The 17,397-nt window shown below is 48.7% G+C and overlaps 1 protein-coding gene across 4 annotated transcripts in view; it reads right to left on the bottom strand.

The window, feature by feature from the left end:
* Positions 1-17,397, bottom strand: part of Jdp2 (Jun dimerization protein 2) — a 41,223-nt gene that overhangs the window by 15,289 nt on the left and 8,537 nt on the right. For 3 of the 4 annotated variants that reach the window (NM_001205052.1, NM_030887.2, NM_001205053.1), the window contains exon 2: positions 16,225-16,457. In NM_001205052.1, the coding sequence (NP_001191981.1) occupies positions 16,225-16,425 (201 nt within the window). In that variant the 5' untranslated portion in view covers positions 16,426-16,457. Of the gene's footprint in view, positions 1-16,185; positions 16,458-17,397 lie in introns of all 4 variants that reach the window. The other variant, XM_011244218.2, reaches the window with a different exon arrangement.

The following is a 17,397-nucleotide window of genomic DNA, read 5'->3' as shown; positions in this document are numbered from 1 at the left end:
GTGAGACTCTCTCTCTCTCTCTCTCTCTCTTTTTTTTTTTGAGAACAAGAAAGAAAACAGCACGTTTAACCCAAGGTGCAGGAAATACACTGACTCTCTCACAGAAGGTAACATGGATAAAGCAGTAAAGGAACATTAAGAGCAGGCAGGCAGGGGCACAGTGAAAAGCAGAAGCTAACAGTATTGCTAGAATCTGAAGGGTCTTAGGACGGTAGCACACACAGAGAGAGCCAGGCCTGGGCATGTGGGCATGGCACAAGCTGTACCATTCTTCAGGGTCGGAGATCAGATGCTCTGTTAGAAAGGCTGTGGGCTTCTGGGCGAGTCACGTGGCCTCTCTGAATCTTGACTCCTCAGTGCACAGGGATGGCACAGAGTGGGTTTGGAAGGACACAGCTCCATCCAGCCCAGAGCCTGGAGCTTAGGAAAGGCTCTGCAAGCATCTTTTTTTTGCATGTGACAAGGTAACTAAGACACCGTACATGCTCTAGAGGCACATTCAATCTTCCTCCTTGGCATGGAAAAGAGAGAGAGGGGTGCAGTGTTGGGGGAAGAGCCTTGCTGGGCTCTGGGCCTAGAGCCACTAGCCAGGCCCACAAGACTCCCCTCCAACACAGAGAAGCCACATTTCAACACCAGGGACCGTGAGCACCCTGGAAAGTAAACACCCAAATGACAAACATACCAGACATTCCCCACATAAACCGGCTGCACTGAGCCAGGGGTTCCCCTGCTCCCTACCAACAAAGTAGGATAGTCCAGAGGTGAAACTTTGGCCAGCCCAGGCCAGCTAGGCTGGGCCGACCACCTCTCCTGCAGGGATGAGGAAATCCCAGGGTCTCCCTAAAGCCTTCCAGGGCCAAGCCTCTGGCCCTCCAAAGCACTTCCAAAGGTTGAGTACTGAAAACTACCTGCCCTTGGCCACCTTTCTTCCCTAGCCAAGTCCATCTAGTGCAAGTGGCTAAGGGCTGAATCTCTGTTGCTTCTGGGCAGGGCCTCATGAGCAAGTTCACATGAATGGCTGTTGAAGACAGGGGCTGCAAACCGAAGCCACCTTTAAGAGCTAGGCTGGCTAATTAATGGTTAATAAGGGAGAGGGACTGGACAGGGCTGTGTCTGCAGAGGGATGCCCAGATTAGCATCAGCCAAGCAGTTTCAATGCTGCCCAATCTTTCAAGTTTTCAAGACTAGCTGAAGATTTTTAAACGTAAAACCTCTTGGAGATGGAGAGATGGTATAGTGGTTAAGAGCACTGACTGCTCCTCTAGAAGACATGGGTTCAATTCCCAGCACCTACATGGGAATAAAACTGTCTCCAGTTCCAGGGGACCTGACACCCTCACACAGACATACATGCAAGCAAAACACCAATGTGCATTAAATAAAAATAAAGAAATAATTTTTTTAAGAAGTAAAACCTCGAGCTGGAGAGATGGCTCAGTCAGTGGTTAAGAGCACTGACTGCTCTTCCAGAGGTCCTGAGTTCAATTCCCAGCAACCACATGGTGGCTCACAACCATCTGTAATGCAGCCAACTAATTCCACTTTGAACCGAATACCACTTGAACCAAACCAAACAAACAAACAAATCTGTGGGTTGCATGGCCTCCAGTGGAGTCTGCCACCAGACACCTGGGGTCTCATCACCACCGTCAACTCTATACAACAGCTCGCCTCTTTGGATCATGAAAACACTTAGCCAGTGCAAGAGTTCCCACTTCTCTCTGACCTTCAAGAGCACCCTCAAGGGATCCCGAGAGGGTCTCATTTACCAGTGGACAAACCACAGTCTGCAGAGGGAAAAGTCGCTTGTAGCTCTCCAGGCAGGGAAACTAGCCGATTCTGTGCCGGCCGGCTGCCTCTGTCGTGGCTGACTGGGCTAGACCTCCTCTGTGATCCTCCTTGGGCTCATTCATTCTGTCCTTTGGAGGAATGGTCACATGGCAGGAAGCACACCGACATTCCCTAGATCTCTTTTAAGACGTTTCTATTTTCACAGACTAAATGGCAAACATCTAAACCTACTCCTAGAGTGTACAGATGGGAAACTGAGGCTGGTTCCAGGTTCACACTTGGGGACAGGAACTGGGTCCTAGAGGATAAGTTCAAAGGACATTGCTGGGCTCATCCTCTTCGGCTACTTGACTGCTCTGTGTCACCTTGAATTGTTTCTTACCTTGGTCCAAGCCACTGTACCATCTGTCCCCGGACCCTGCCGGACTCTGCTGGGAGCCTCCTTTTGGTCTTCCCATCCCATGTTCTAGCTTACGTTGGGGGGGTGGGGGGCAGGAAATATCATCTCCATCAGGAAGTCCTCCTTGACTCTGAGCCCTCAGGCTGAGAAGCATCCCTCTGCACAGAGCTCCCATTCAATGCTGAACTCACCCTTGGCCCTGCTGTGCTGCTTTCTACCCTCCGAGGCTCTCTCCACAACACTGGGAGTTTCATGAAGACAAAGCCTGTGTCTTGTTGGCTTTTTGTGTGCCCAGTAGACTGCTCAACATTTGCTAAAAGGAGAGGAAATTCAATCTAGACAGGAACCTGGGAACTTTCTCCCCCTTTACAGTGACGGGGACCAGCCCTATGGCCCTCGTACAAGATCCCGAGATTCCTGCCTGACTCCTGCTCCAGTGTTTTGCTACTGCACTTTGCTGTCTGCAGAACCAGGATGTAACCATGACAAACACAAGCACCAGGCCTTGCTCCCTCAGGGCCCCTTGGCAACCCTGGGAGAAGGCTCTGTGGGAGTGCTGATGGAGGCACCAGATGCCCTGCAGGAATTCCCCAGTGCCCAGGCACAGCTGGTGCCTGTACCTGCTGGCAACAGTAGAGAGGAACACAGGGCTGGACACTAAACCCCAGCCTGAGGTTATGGAACAGACAAACCCCTAAAATTCTATATCTCCATGCGTCATGAGGCCGCATGCTCAGAGTGGGAAGCAAGCATGCCCAGGTCCCGGGCAAGACACTGGCAGGCCAGGCAGAAGGCTACTGTCTTCTGGGAAGAAGCATATATATATATATATATATATATATATATATATATATATTTTTTTTTTTTTACAAATTAGTAGACCTTTATGAGTTGTTAGACCAGTGCCACAGACTCACCCATTAAACTAACGTATCTTCTCACTACCCCTCACCAAGAAGTAATGTCCTTGGCCTTCTACCCACAGGGGGGAAAAATCTCCTCTGGGTCAAGAGAGAACCTGTAAAACAAAAGGCTGCTAGGCGTGGGCTGATTTACAGCACACACAGGAGGGAAGGGCCATTTTCGAAAAAAGCCACTCAGAACAGCCTGTTTCCAAGGCTAAGAAAAGACAGCATTGTGTTTGGAACAAAGCCTGCGAAACCAGGCTGAGCAGGGTGACACCCATTCACTGTTAGGGAAAGAGCAAACATGGCTACCAGGGAAGAGCACAGAGGAGACCCAGCAACAGCCATCTTGGCACAGACAGGGACCAGTGCTAATACGGGAGAGGAGAGCTGGCCCTCGAGTCCTATAAAGGAAGAGTGCTTGGAGAGCGGAGATTTTTGTTGGAATGAGACTATTTCAGGCTTGGTCCACACTTATGGTTTAAGGAGGGGGGGTGGTCTGCTTCCCCATCTCTAGGCCCATCAATCTATTTTTTCCCCCAGTGGACAATTACTTCCAAAGATGAGATGATTCTCATTATCCACCAAACGCAAACGAAACCGAAAACAAATGGCACGGAAAAAACACTTTTCTTCTCAAAAGTTAATAATCTAGTTGAAACTTTGTGTGTGTGTTTGTGTGTGTACATGCGCACACGTGTGCAGGCCAGAAGTTGAGATTGAGTGTCGTCCTCAATAGCTCATTACCTTATCTATCTAATCTATCATCTATCTATCTACCTACCTACCTACCTATTTATTAATAGGCAGAGCCTCTTACAAAACCTGAAGCTTGTCTAGACTGGCTGACCACTGAGGAAGGACCCTCCAGTCTCTGCCGCCTCAGCCCTGGGATCAGAGGCCTGTGCCACTACATCTGGCTTTTAAATTGGTGCCGGAGATCGGATTCAGGTCTCCATGCTTATGCAACAAGCACTCTATTGATTGAACTATCTCCCCAGTTCCAAAAATGGATTCTCTGAACAATGGTGTGTGGTGTGAAATGTCTGGAAGCCACTGGCCTACAAACTGAGGGATAAACTCTCACGCACTGACTCCCTATACCATTCGAGGGAGGCTCAGGCACTGCATAGAATATTTATGAACAGGGAGGCTCAGAAAGCCTGAGTTGGCCAAAGTCGCCCTTTTCAAGTGCCAACCCATTAAAGCCTTTGGAAGTCATTTGTCTTTCACTGTGAAGGTGAAAAACAAGGTCCCGAGCTTAATTATTCTCCACCAAGGCAGTTCCGTTTCATCTGTATGCAGGCCGTGCAGCCAAACCACAGATTTCAGCCAATTTCTCTCAGGCGCAAGAAATAGATCACTGACAAATCACTCAGCAGAACGGCCACCTCTCCATCGAGGGAACTGAACGCTGGCTAATAAAAAATTCTGCACGTGACAAGGTCAAATGAGGTCACAGTCAGGGATGCCTGGCCTGGAGGACAGAAGGATTATACCATTAGAGTGACAGTTCAGATGGGCAAGGAAGGGCCTGGGTACTAACACAGATGAAGTATGGCAGACAACTGTCCCTGCCAGAGGGATGGAGTGACTCCTCCCTAGTCCTAGAACAGTTAAGAACTCAAGGGCAGCCACAGCAAATGCAGGCTCCTTGGACATGGGAACAGTTTATCTGATTGTCCCTCTTATAACAACCAAAGGAGCCAGCTTAATGAATTGGGTAAAGTCCTCAGGGTGTGGACGCTGCTGATGTCAGGCCAGAGATCTCAGGACATGGAAATAAGTGGTTTGGAACTGCTGAGTCAGACCAACCTCTGGTTGGACAGATCCAGGTCGCGCATGCTTTACTAAGTGCCCGAGGGCAGGCGGATCCTTGCAAGAAGCTGGAAGTAAATTAGAAGAAAAATGTGGTTTTAGATTCTTGTCAGTCATTTCTCAGATAGGAACTTGCCAGGCAGGGCTGGAAGACAAATTCACCTAACAGCATCCAAATCCTGATGGCTTATTGCCTGAAGGAGCCCTGGACCCCACCCTTTGCAAAGTCAGCTTGGAAGGAACCCAGGATGGCACTTCAAGCCTACTCCTGGCTGCCAGCACACTGGCCTGTGGACCACGCAGTGATGAGCAGCAGTACCAACCAATGGATTCCAGGACGGTTTTAGCAACAAAGGCCCTTTGTCTGTTTGACACCCCAAAAGCTAAATCTAGAAAACGGCAGAATTTCATTCAAGGGCCCCTAACTGTATCAATCCTCGTAATCAGTGGGAATGGCAAGGGATGCTTTGATTGATACAAAGTATCAAACTCAGAGTTAGCTGAGGAAGTGGTAAGGGTTGGACTCTGAACTTACACCAGCAGATCAGTGGGCTGGGAGCTAGGGAGCTAAGCAGATGGGTGGACAGATAACAAAACAAAACAACAACAACAAAAAGCGATGCCCGCCTGCCTCTCTGGGTATTCATCCGCTAAAGACAAGTCTGAGGAAGGCTTATTCTGAAATGTATGCAAAGCAGAACGCCCTGGCACCAGAAATCCTTAGGTTAGGTAACTGTATAGACAGATCTGAATACCAAAAGACAGCTTTCTTTTAAGTAGGATAAAGTCATGCTTACAAGTGAGGCTCTGGCTGGTGGCTTGGTCTTTTTGAGTCTCCATCCTCTGACAACGGATGGTCCTCTCACCTCCCTCACACTGAGGTTGGAGCAGATGAATGCTGACGTCTGCAAAAGCAGCTTACTGACCATCAAGGGCAATATTCAGGAAGCCTCCTGCCCTACACACAGAGACCCGGCTGCTTTCTACCGTGATGAGGGTTTCAACCAATAGACACCAGTTGGGAGCACCTGTCAGTCCCACTCAGACTGCATGAATCAGAACTAGGGATCCAGCTATGTAGCCAGAGTTAGCAGCAGTCACCCAGCATACCCCACTTCCTGGAATTCTGCACAAACTCCTGTCAATGCTGGCTGTTCTCAGACAGCCATTAGCAACAGAAAGGGAGGAGGGAATATTGACCTTCACCAGCCCTGGGCTTTTTTTGACTGCTGTTGGCGCCAAAGGAGGATTTATTTAATTATCCTATTATTTATTTGATTGTCTTTATCTATCTATCTACCTATCTACCTATCTACCTATCTATCTATCTATCTATCTATCTATCTATCTATCTATCTAATCTATCTAATCTATCTAATCTATCTAATCTATCTAATCTATCTACCTATTTATTATGTGCACGGATGTTTTGCCTGCATGCACCGTGTGTGTGCCTGTTGGATCCCCTGGAACAGGGACTAGGAACGACTGTGAGCCACCATGTAGATGCTGGGAATCGAACTTGGGCCCTCTGCAAAACAAGCACCACTTAGCTCTCCCCAGCCCCAGCGGAGGATTTAACAGCCATGGCTGTGGATTCCCAAACACTGCTGCATGCTGGGAGAACTGTTATATGACACCTCCGCAGAACCCTGTGAGACAGACACCGTGCTTTCCAATTTGTATTATTGAGATAAAGTTCACATATAGAACTAATGCACCAAGCGATGTGATTAGTAGCTCTCGTCAGCCTGAGTTGTGTAACTTGCATAACCATAGCCAACTTTATACATTTTTACATTTTTATACATTTTATACTCCCTTCCTGTGACGCCCCAAAGCCCCAGCCCTGCCACAGCTCCTCCCCATTCCTCCTGCCTCCCTAAGGTGACCAGGAGAACAGTTCTAGGTCTACTTGACTATTCTGAGCAGCACACATCACGGGACATTTGATTCTGTGTGACTGGCTGCTTCTCCTCAGTACACCGATGTACAGGCCCTCAGCCTTTTTGTGGTCCAACGGCATTTTGCTACATGGTACGGTTTGCTCAAGAGTGTGCATGCGTGTGAGGAGGCACAAAGTGGACGTTAGACGTCTTCTGAATCGCTCTCCACTCCTTTCATTGAGGCCGAGTCTCCCACTGAACACAGAGCTCACCGACTCTGGATAGTCTAGCTAGCTCCTTGGCTCTGATGATCTCAGGTCTGCCTCCCCAGTGCTGGGATTACAAGCAGCCTCCACCCTGCCTGGGAATTCTGCTTTACCTACCTAGTGGTTCCCCCAGCCCCACGTGGTTTCTTTTCTAATGAGTAGGACCTCCGGTCTTCTGGTAACTGTTATCAGTCTGTTAGAAAGTACTAGACTGTTCTCTAAAAAGGAGGCACCATTTATACTCCCAATAGAAGCCTCTGATGGCCATTGCTCTGCATCCTTGTAATATCTTTTAAATGACAGCCACTTCATGATGACTGGGTGTGATGTGACAGGTCACTTGTTCACAGGTTCAGTTGTCAAGCATCTTCATGGATTGATTAGCCATTTAATTTTTTCTTTGACTAATATCACATGTGTTCTTTCACATGCAAAAAAAATCTCAATTTAAACATAAATATGATATAAAAGGTAAAGGGGTCTGGACAGAGGGGAAAGGACGGAGCCACCAGAAGGGAACAGCACAAGGTGACCATAGGGATGTGAGCGAAGAAAATGATACGGATGTGGGCAGATGTCATAATGAAACCAATTGTTCCTATGTTCCAGTTCAAACGGTTTTAAAAATCGAAAATAAAAATGTTCTTGGAAGAAACATACATTGAGGTCCCTGTTCATTTCTTTAAACTGGGTTGCTTCTTTGTAATACTGAGGTGTAAGTGTGTGTGCCCACATGCTCATGTGTGTATGTGCCTGTGTGTAGGGGAGCATGTGTGTGTGTGTGTGTGTGTGTGTTTGTGTCTAAGAAACTACTAACTAGTCCAAGGACATAAAAATGTGTATCCTGCTTCTTCTAATGATATAATTATCATTTCCTTTTAGAAAAAAATCTTGTTGGTATTTAAGTGTAAAATGAGTCCAGGCTGGTGAATAAGACAGACTTATAACCGGAGACCCCAGTCACTGTGACAAATGTACTTGGGCTGTCATCTCCTCCTTAGCGCCAGCAGCACCAATCAGATCCTGGTCGCTTTTCCCTCTCTTGTTGACAATTTGTTTCTCACCACATTCTTCATTTTCACCTCTAAGGGTGTCTCATGACCTCACTAGAGCTCAGCCCCTTGAGCAGCAGCAGCAGCAGCAGCAACGTGGGCTTCGCTGCACCGTTGCCACAGAACTAGGTTCTTCACTGAGGTTGGGTGGCAGGCAGGGAAGAAGGCTGTAGAGGTCCTACCACCCACAGCAAGCCCACACCCTGGGCTCAATAAGGCGGGACACTGACGCTGCAGAGAACAGCAGCTATCCAGGGCAGCTAAACCCACTCCGGGTGCCCACAGAGCCCCATCTTAATCCATCCACACAGCTTTCCAGGGATTTCCGCTCCAACCTGAAGCCAAGTTGCTCTGTGGGAGCTGTGAGGGGAGAGAGCCTTGAGTGGCTCCATGCTGTCCAGCCTGATGAATTTTACCTGGGAAATAAGTCAGTTTCCCAGCCTAGCATCCATGTTGCCATGGATATGGGGACAGCGAAAGGGATGAAGGCCACTTTACAAGGCTGCTTTAAAACAAAACAAAACAAAAAACAGTGGCCAGTAGGCATCCAGCAGTGACCTGAACACCACAGGAAGAAAGATGAGAGGACACACAGGTGGCAAAGGGCTAGAGCACCTCTTCACCCACAGTGCCTGAAGATGACAGACTCCAGCTGCATCTTTAGGGCAGGAACAGCCAGAAACAGGAAGGTCTGCTGCTTCCCTGCGGCTCAGGTCACAAGCTCCACACATCATGAGACCAGCACCGCCAGGACAGTTGAGTCAGAGCAAACGCATTCATTCCCAGGAGAGGTCACCCCCCCAGCACAGTGCATTCTGCGGTCAAGGCCGTCTTTGTATAGTGTCTCACTTAACCTTCGTATTAGTATTTCTGAGACTGTTTCCTCAATCTACCTACCGCTCAACTTGCCCAAAGTAACACTGGAAAGGAGTGGCATTCCATTTTAAACCCAGACGCATAAACTCAAGTCAAGTGTTCTTCCCAGATCCCAGGAGTAGCCCCTGTGGTTAGGAAGCCAGGAGAGTGTCTGCTCCCTTGACTCCTGGGCACCTCCAAACATTCAGGCTGTTCAGGACTTTCAGGGACAAAGGACTTTCGAGGAAATGAGAGTCCATGAGACAAACTTAATCAATAAATGAACTTGCACAATCAACACTCGGCTGCGTGTCTTCTATTGTATGCCAGGCATCCTGGGAAATCGTTACCTACATTAATTCACTGGATCATATAAACCCTAAGAGAATGACGTAACCATGACCCTCTTAAGGCGTGAAGAAACCACACAAACCACCACCACAAACTTTTCAAAAGCATCTGACTTTTTTCCAAGAAAATTCAGATTCGTCCACATCTTCCATCATCTCTCCAAAGGACTGTGTGTCAGGACAGCAGCTATGACCAGTGTGTTTGTACTAAGGGCTGAACCCAGGACCCTGAGCAGCCTACCACTGAGGTACCCTCGATCCCCAACACCATTTTCAGGAAAAACAAAAACAAAAACTCCACGAGCCTTGTACATGCTCAGGGTTTCATATCAGCTTAGACTCAGGACCACAGAGGCCAACTAATTTAATTGCTTAAAAACAAAATTTAATTGCTTAAAAACAAAATTTCTGGGGCTGTGGGGATACAGCTCTGTCACTAAAGTGCCTGCTTGTCACGAGGACCTGAGACTGACCCCCATAGCATACCCAAAAAGTTGTGCACACCGGCGCATGCTCGTAATTCCAGTGTCAGGAGGAGAAGGAAGATCCGTGAGCTCACTGGTCAGCCAACCTAGCCGCAGTTGAGGCTACAGCTCAACAAGAAACTTGGTCTCAAAAACCAACATGGCTCAGGACTAAGGAAACATGACATCTGAGGGTATCCCCTGGCCTCTGCACACTCACACTTGCGCACGTGTACCTGCTTACATACAAGCACACACGTACATACCCACATTTTAAATAGTCAACTACTTCTGAAAACATGCTCACAAAACTATGGAGCCAAAGTGGAAATTCAAGATTTAAAGATGAACTGGGAGTGTCTGTTCCCAGAAAGGACAGACTGGCTTTCTCTGCCAACCAAGTATGAGACCAAAAAAAAAAAAAAAAAAAAAAAAACTGAAACCCTGAGCCAGGGGAAGAAGGCCAAGCCTATTCCAAAGAGCCACAAATTAAAAACCAATTATGCAAGGCTTGCTAAAAATGTCAGCGGACTGCCTTTACGTTTCAAGCCTCTAAAAACACTAGCAGGCTGGGGCCAATGTTTACCCAGCACAGAGCTGGCTTGACGCAACTTCGTATGCTCAGGCTAGAAGGATTATGTCTTGGTTCCTTTTGTGAATACTCCCTAGAGGACCACTTGTGCTGGAGAGTGAACTGTCTTCTGAGGTCACCCTGGGCCCACAGACTCCAATTCACCTCCATCCAATGGGAGAAAGCTTTGAGATATCCCACAGGGTCCTGGAGATGGTGGGGAGTCACCAGGTGAGATCTGCCAATAGCAGATTTCCTCTCCTGCTGTGAAAGTAATGAGGGGGCAGAGCCAGCACTGGAGTAGGGAGGACTGGGATGTTGCAGGTATTGACACCTGAGAGTCACACTCCCCAAAAGAGCTGAGGGCACCCAGAGCCAGCTAAGTATATAGAGCCCCTAAATTCTACACCCAGTACATTCCAGGCAGATGGGACAGGACATGGAAAACTGGAGCTTAGAAAAGCCTCCCAAGCTATATGGACGATCGACCAAGTTTGAGAATAGTTATTTTGATTTAAATTCTCTCTCTCTCTTCACTTTCTCTTCCCCCACCCCACCCCCATTTAACTTAAGAAATAGAAAACCCAGGGAAAGTAAGACTTTGAAGACAGAGCACAGAGAAAATCAACGCAGTTCATGTGCAGCCAGTAAGGTGAGGGACACACAATCCCTGTGAGAAGCTAAAGGACCAGACAGAAGGGGTGTAAGATCAGAGCCTGCACCCGAACCCACAGCACACACTCACAACTCTGCTGCTAAGAGAACAGTGGGAAGTGGGCTCATACCAGACAGCACAGGGGGCAGTGCAGAATGGGACATGGTGACATGAAAAGTGCCTGTGCATAGAAGGGTGTCAGCCTGGAGTGGCCAGAGAGGGCTACTTTAAAAGATAAACCTAATTATTGCAACCCATTCAACACACACACACACACACACACACACACACACATTGATACTGACACACACAGATACAGTTGCACATACAGATACACAGATACACACACATACATACAGATACATACTGTACACAGATATATACACACAGATACAGACACAGATATACAGACACACACAGCTACATATATAGAGAGATATACACACAGATACAGACACAGAGATACAGACACACACAGCTACATATACAGAGAGATATACACACAGATACAGACACAGATGCTTGCATACATTGAGGGGAGTCACTAAAATGTCAATGCCCAGGTTGAGATGAGAGGAGGTTCATGATTTCAAGCCTGGACTCCATAGGGAGAGGCCACAGCTTAGGAAAAAAATATCAAAATAAAGGAAGAGGAGGAGGAGAGGGGAGGGCAGGGAGGGAGGAGATCACTGGCTGTTTAGATAGTTCACAGCACTAACAAGACTCAGTCTACAGGCTGACCTCCAGGCCAGCCTGGTCGATGGTTTACAGCCCCTGTTCTAGATCACCCAGACCAGACTCCTTCTGAATCTTTAAGCTTCCTCCAGACCTTGCGGAGCAGTCAGGGACTGGCTGGAGGGTCCCGTCCAGCTAGGGGAAGTGAGTGCTTTGTATATGGCTGAGTGTGCAAGGGAGAGGCATCTGGCCTTCTTCCCTCCCAACTAAAAATGCATTCTAGGCCACCAGGCCACATCTGCCCACTGTAGCAGGGTGACATTTCCAGGTCAGAAGGGACTAGCTGGCCAAGGGGTAGCCCCATCAGAGGATGCAGGACATAAAATAAGAGGGAAAAAATCTACAGACTTGTAGAAAGCAACGTTGCCTTGAAAAGAAGGGAGAGACAGAAAGAAGCATTGTCTCTAAACACACATACACACACACACACACACACACATACACACACACACATACACACACACACACATACACACACACACATACACACATACACACACACACATACACACACACACATACACACATACACACACACACCATACACACACACACATACATACACACACACACCATACACACACACACACACATACACACACATACACACCATACACACACACACATACACACACACACACACACACACACACACACACACACACACACACACCCTCTCAACAGGACGGGATGTTCCTAGAGTCCCTGGCCAGTCATCAGAATGAGCATACAGCATTTCACCAGATGAGGATGACTGACCACTACCTGGCCTTTTATACTCTGAATTAACAGCCTTCCTTTTTGGTGATGCTCACAGCAATAAATAGCTCCACAAGAGGGAGGCGTCTATCTCCTTTGTTGATAGTTGGAGCCTCGGTGCATAACACAATGTTTAGCATGCACGAGATACTTAGTGGACGGACTGCAGACAAACCATTCTAATATCATGTCACCTGCTAATACTGGCAACATCAGCACAAAATGCTCCAGAATCCACAACCAGTTGCTTAGGTCCCTTTGACTTTCTCTAACTGAAATTCTGTGTGTGTTTGGATGTGGTCCAAGAGAGCACTAGTCTTTGCAAGGTGGATGCAAAAGCCAATTCTGACAGAGCTACATGCACAGGGCTTGGCCCATGCTTCCTTGGGACCCTGAGACACTGCCACTACTGAACTGTCCTCTTTGAATGGATGAGTGTTTTAGGACTTTGTGTATCTGGCATCCTCAGGCCAAGAGAGGGCTTAGTTTGAAGCCTGGCAGAAACACGGGACAAGGGGACAGCACTGTGTAAGGTTAAACCCCTAAGTTCCAAAGTCACATTGCTTATTTGTTCTCCTAAGCAACTATAGTGGGTGATGCTGGCCGTCACTCAGCTTAGATCTCACCTACTATAGTTATATTATAGCTATTATATAGCTATAGCGAAAATAGCAATCGTGACTTCAGGGCTGGGGAGCAGGCTCAGTGGGTAAAAGCATTTTGTACAGGTCTGAGGGTCTGAGATGGAATCCCTGCAACTCTTGTAAAATCTGGACTCGCAGCCTGAGCATCTATAGCTCCTGTGGGGAGGTGAGAGGTGGAGATGAGAGAAACGTCCCAAGCTTCCGAACCAGCGAGCCTGACACACACAGAGAGAAACAACAGAGACCCTGTTTCAAGATGGAATGTGGAAGACTTACTCCTGAGGCTGCCCTCTGACCTCTGAACACAAGCCACGACATGATGGCACCTACACACACACACACACACACACACACACACACACACACACACACACGCGCGCGCGCGCGCGCGCACAGAGAGCAAAGGGAGGACAGGGGCCTGTGAGGCAAGCGGGGAGCCTCACAGAAAGACTATGCCTGCGGCCTAATTCAGGGCAAGGGAGATGGAGTTGTGATGACCATAGCTTAGCCACCATGTCCAGGACCTGGCATGCCCTTGCTCAACGGCATGAGTTAAGTCACATCACCTCCATCCTAGACCTCAAATTCCTGTTCTCTTATGGGGAGGACATGGTCACATGACTAGCTAAGGGATGAAAGGTCAAGTGTGGCAAGAACTCCGCACAGGGCCTAGCCTGGTCCATGGATGTAAGTTGGTGCCTTAGCATCAGTGAACAAAGTTGTATGAGCCTCAAATGCCAGTGGGAAAACCCACAAAGGCTGTTTGCCATACACAAATCAGTCTTCCGCAGAGCTTTGTCAGCTGCGAGGTTCTCCACCAGATCCAAGAAAGGGCTTCAAACCCCTCTGTGTGACCTAGGGAACATCTGTAAGTACGTTTTAGAGGCACAGCTGGCCTTCCCTCCGGGAGGCACAACTCAGCAGGTCCAACTGCCTCTCTGCCCCCACACTGCTGCAGCCTGACAGTGAGAGAGGGGACATGCAAATACGCCCTAAAAACAGCTTGTCATCTTCACGGCCTGGATGGTACATGTCTGTGGGTGCCTGTGAGGACAGAGCGTCACTATCAGGTACAGGGCATATGCCACCAGGCTGGGGGTGGCTGTGAAATGTAAAAATACCCAACTCCAAAATGGGCTTTTTCCTACCCAAAAAAAGGAAGCTCCTCCAAGGCCTTTGGGGACGATGACAAATGGAAAGCTCTGTTCCCCCGGCAGGTCACACCCGGCTGGAAGAACGCTCATCAGAGGCTCATCATGGCTTCCAAGTTCAGTTAGCGGCTCTCCTAGCAGAACCATCCAGAAGGACCACTTTCAGACAACTGGCCTAGGAAGGTGTGGAGCAGAGGGGCCAAAAGACAAGGTCTTCCACTGCAGAAGTGCGACTAATAGCACAGTATCCACTGAAAGTGAACTCGGAGGAATAGTCAATTCTCACATTAGTAGACACCTCTGATGTCTTTAATCTGTGCCTTTCAAGTCCAGAGGCTCCAGCAGGGACTGTGCTGCAGAGGGGCATAAAGACAGCTAGTGGGAGGATAGGTGACTCCAAAGGAAAAGCAGAGTCGGTGTTCTAGGGAGGGTCTACGATAAATAAGAGTGAGCCAGATGATGGTGCCGCAGGCCTTTAATCCTGCGCTCGGGGTGGGAGGGTTGCGGGTGGGCAAAGGCAGGAGGATCTCTGTGAGTTCAAGACCCTGGTCTATAGAGTGAGTTCCAGGATAACTGTGTCTATACAAAGGAACTCCCAAAAATCGAAAGCGTGAAACGACTCTCTCCATTTGCCTGGCCTTTGTGATGCCTGGCCGAAGCAGCGTGTGACCTGATTTGCCAATTTTTTGTTGTTGTTGTTGAAAATTTTAAGTGAAATATTGGTTTGGGTTGCTTTTAAAACACCAAGCAGGCCAAACCAAACACATCTGAAAGCCAAATCCATCGTGCAGAGAGAAAGCTTGCTAACAGGGCACGCCCCCAGAAGCTCTTTCTCTGCTGTGTGCATGGTACTCACACTGAGAGAGGGAACAGGAGAACAAAGATCAGTAAACACACACAGTGTGCAGCCTGACACCTTCTTCATCCAGAAGCCCCCGCCTCCATAGCTTCCAGACTTCCAAGCTGAGTCTCCATTGAGGCTCACCTCTGCACGTGAACACACTCTCCAAGCAGGAACACACACACACACACACACACACACACACACACACACACACACACACACACACAGCCACTCCCTACTTCCAGCCCACTCCAGCTTCCTCTACCTCCTACCCCTGGCTCCTTCCAGGTGGTAGATTTTTGGAAGAAATAGCTCTGCATAAGCCCTAACCAGGATAGGCCTCTGAACAAATCACCAGCTCTGGGTAAATGCCTGAGGCATACACCTCTCTGGTATACTGGTACCCATGCTAGGCACTGCTGCCTCTCACTAGTCACTGGGGAACAGCTGCCCTGACACAGGGCAATCCTGAGAGCAGCAGGTGCAGAAGAACTGAGGATGGGGCGCTCCATTAATCAGTCCTCTGCAAGACCCCGCTTCATGCAGATGATGCTGGGGACTGAAACCATGCCCATCTTTGCACGATAAAGAGGAAAGGATGACCACACCATCCTTTTCCTAAGTTCCCTTGTTCAGCTCCAGATGGAGGGCCCAAAAGGGCAGAAGACGTGATATGGCCAGTGGCATCAATTTTTATAAAGAACTCAATCCCCCCTATGCTTTTCAAAATACATGCACATCTCCATGACCTCTGTTGGTCCTCCCAGCACCCTAGAGAGACTGCTGAGATAGTATTCATGCTCAGAATTATCACTCTCCTCTCACTTCCTAGACCCACAGGCAGGGTAAGCCTCCTGCCCTGACCCAGTGGCAGCTCAAACTTGAATGCATGCATGAATCCCCCAGAGCTTGGTAAAAATACAGGTTCTGTCAGCGCGTGTCTGGGGTGGAGCCTGAGCCCCTGTCTCTCCTGCTCATTCTCAGACCACAGGTTGAGGAGCAAGACCAAGGGTCCTAGGTGTGCTTAGAACCAAACCTGGAAACGTGGGCTTTGTCTGGAGAACAAAGGTCTCACCTCACTCTTCACGGGTTGGGGCCTCTTGCCCAGTTTCACCTCCAGGAAGTGCAAGGGCGCAATCATCGCCCCAATGTTGCGGATGTCAGCGTATTTCAGCTCCTCTGTGGTCAGAGCAGAGCTGGGAAGTCCGGTGAGGGGGCCGAGCCCTGGCAGAGAGCCTGCGGTCACTGAAGGGTCTGGGATCTGCCCAGGCATCATAGCAGGAGGAGTGGCAGGCCGGCCTGGAGGGGCTGGAGAAAGCAGGATGGGAAGGTTAGCTTGAGGAGAAAAGGCTCTGTGAGCTGCCAGGGCCCATCCTTTCTCTCATCAGGGTTCCCCGATTCCTTTCTCTTCCTGCCTGTAAGCTCCAAGTCCCTGTGATGCTAGGAAACTCAGCCAATTGACTCACACTAAGGCCATCCATCTCTGGCTTGCAGGAGAGTTGGCCCTTCCTAAAGGCATCCTTAACCCAACTGTGGGCAACATTTATCGGGCCCTGGCTTGGCCCCAGACTGCCTGTAGTCTTCCCACCCACCTCACCAGACCTGGCCAGAATTCCTTGCAAGATAGAAAGATCTCCTTGGGATGCTGCACAGTTAAAGCTGGTGGGCTGGATTTAAACAGCAGTGGCAGCCTCCAGAGAGACAGAGCATCGCCATGGAATCTGAAGCACCTTCACACCTGTTCAAGAGGCAGCTATTTTTGGTCTGGAATGGTGCCTCCCCTCAAATCACACATCCTACTCTGCACACTTGTTAAGACAGCATGAATACAAGATGAACCTAAGCAAAGTTAAAGGTGACTGTGAATGTGTCTGAAGCCCAAGGAAGAGTCTGGGGTAAAGAAGACGGAATTAATTTGCATGTACTTTCTCCAGGCACCACCAGAAAATTTCTTCAAGAATTCTCTATTCTCAGAGCCCCATACAAGACAAGATAGAAGCAAAATGGGAATGAACGCCCAGGGAATTCTTATTTCTTCCTTCCCTTTACTGAGGGACTTTCACGGGCGAGACTGTCATTTCCAGGCACAGATAGGACAGAAGTCTGTCAATAAATGCAGATATATCTAGCCCTCCAGCCCACCCATCCATCCACTTATAATTCTTCCATTCATCCAATTACTGAACAGCTATCAGGAGCCAACAGGCACTACAACATAGCTGTCAGAGGTTCAAAGCCTCAAAGCATT

This window comes from Mus musculus, chromosome 12, assembly GCF_000001635.26.
Source record: "Mus musculus strain C57BL/6J chromosome 12, GRCm38.p6 C57BL/6J".
Taxonomy (NCBI): Eukaryota; Metazoa; Chordata; class Mammalia; order Rodentia; family Muridae; genus Mus; species Mus musculus.
The sequence above is the reverse complement of the archived record's forward strand: the minus strand, read 5'-3'. Positions and strand labels throughout refer to the sequence as shown.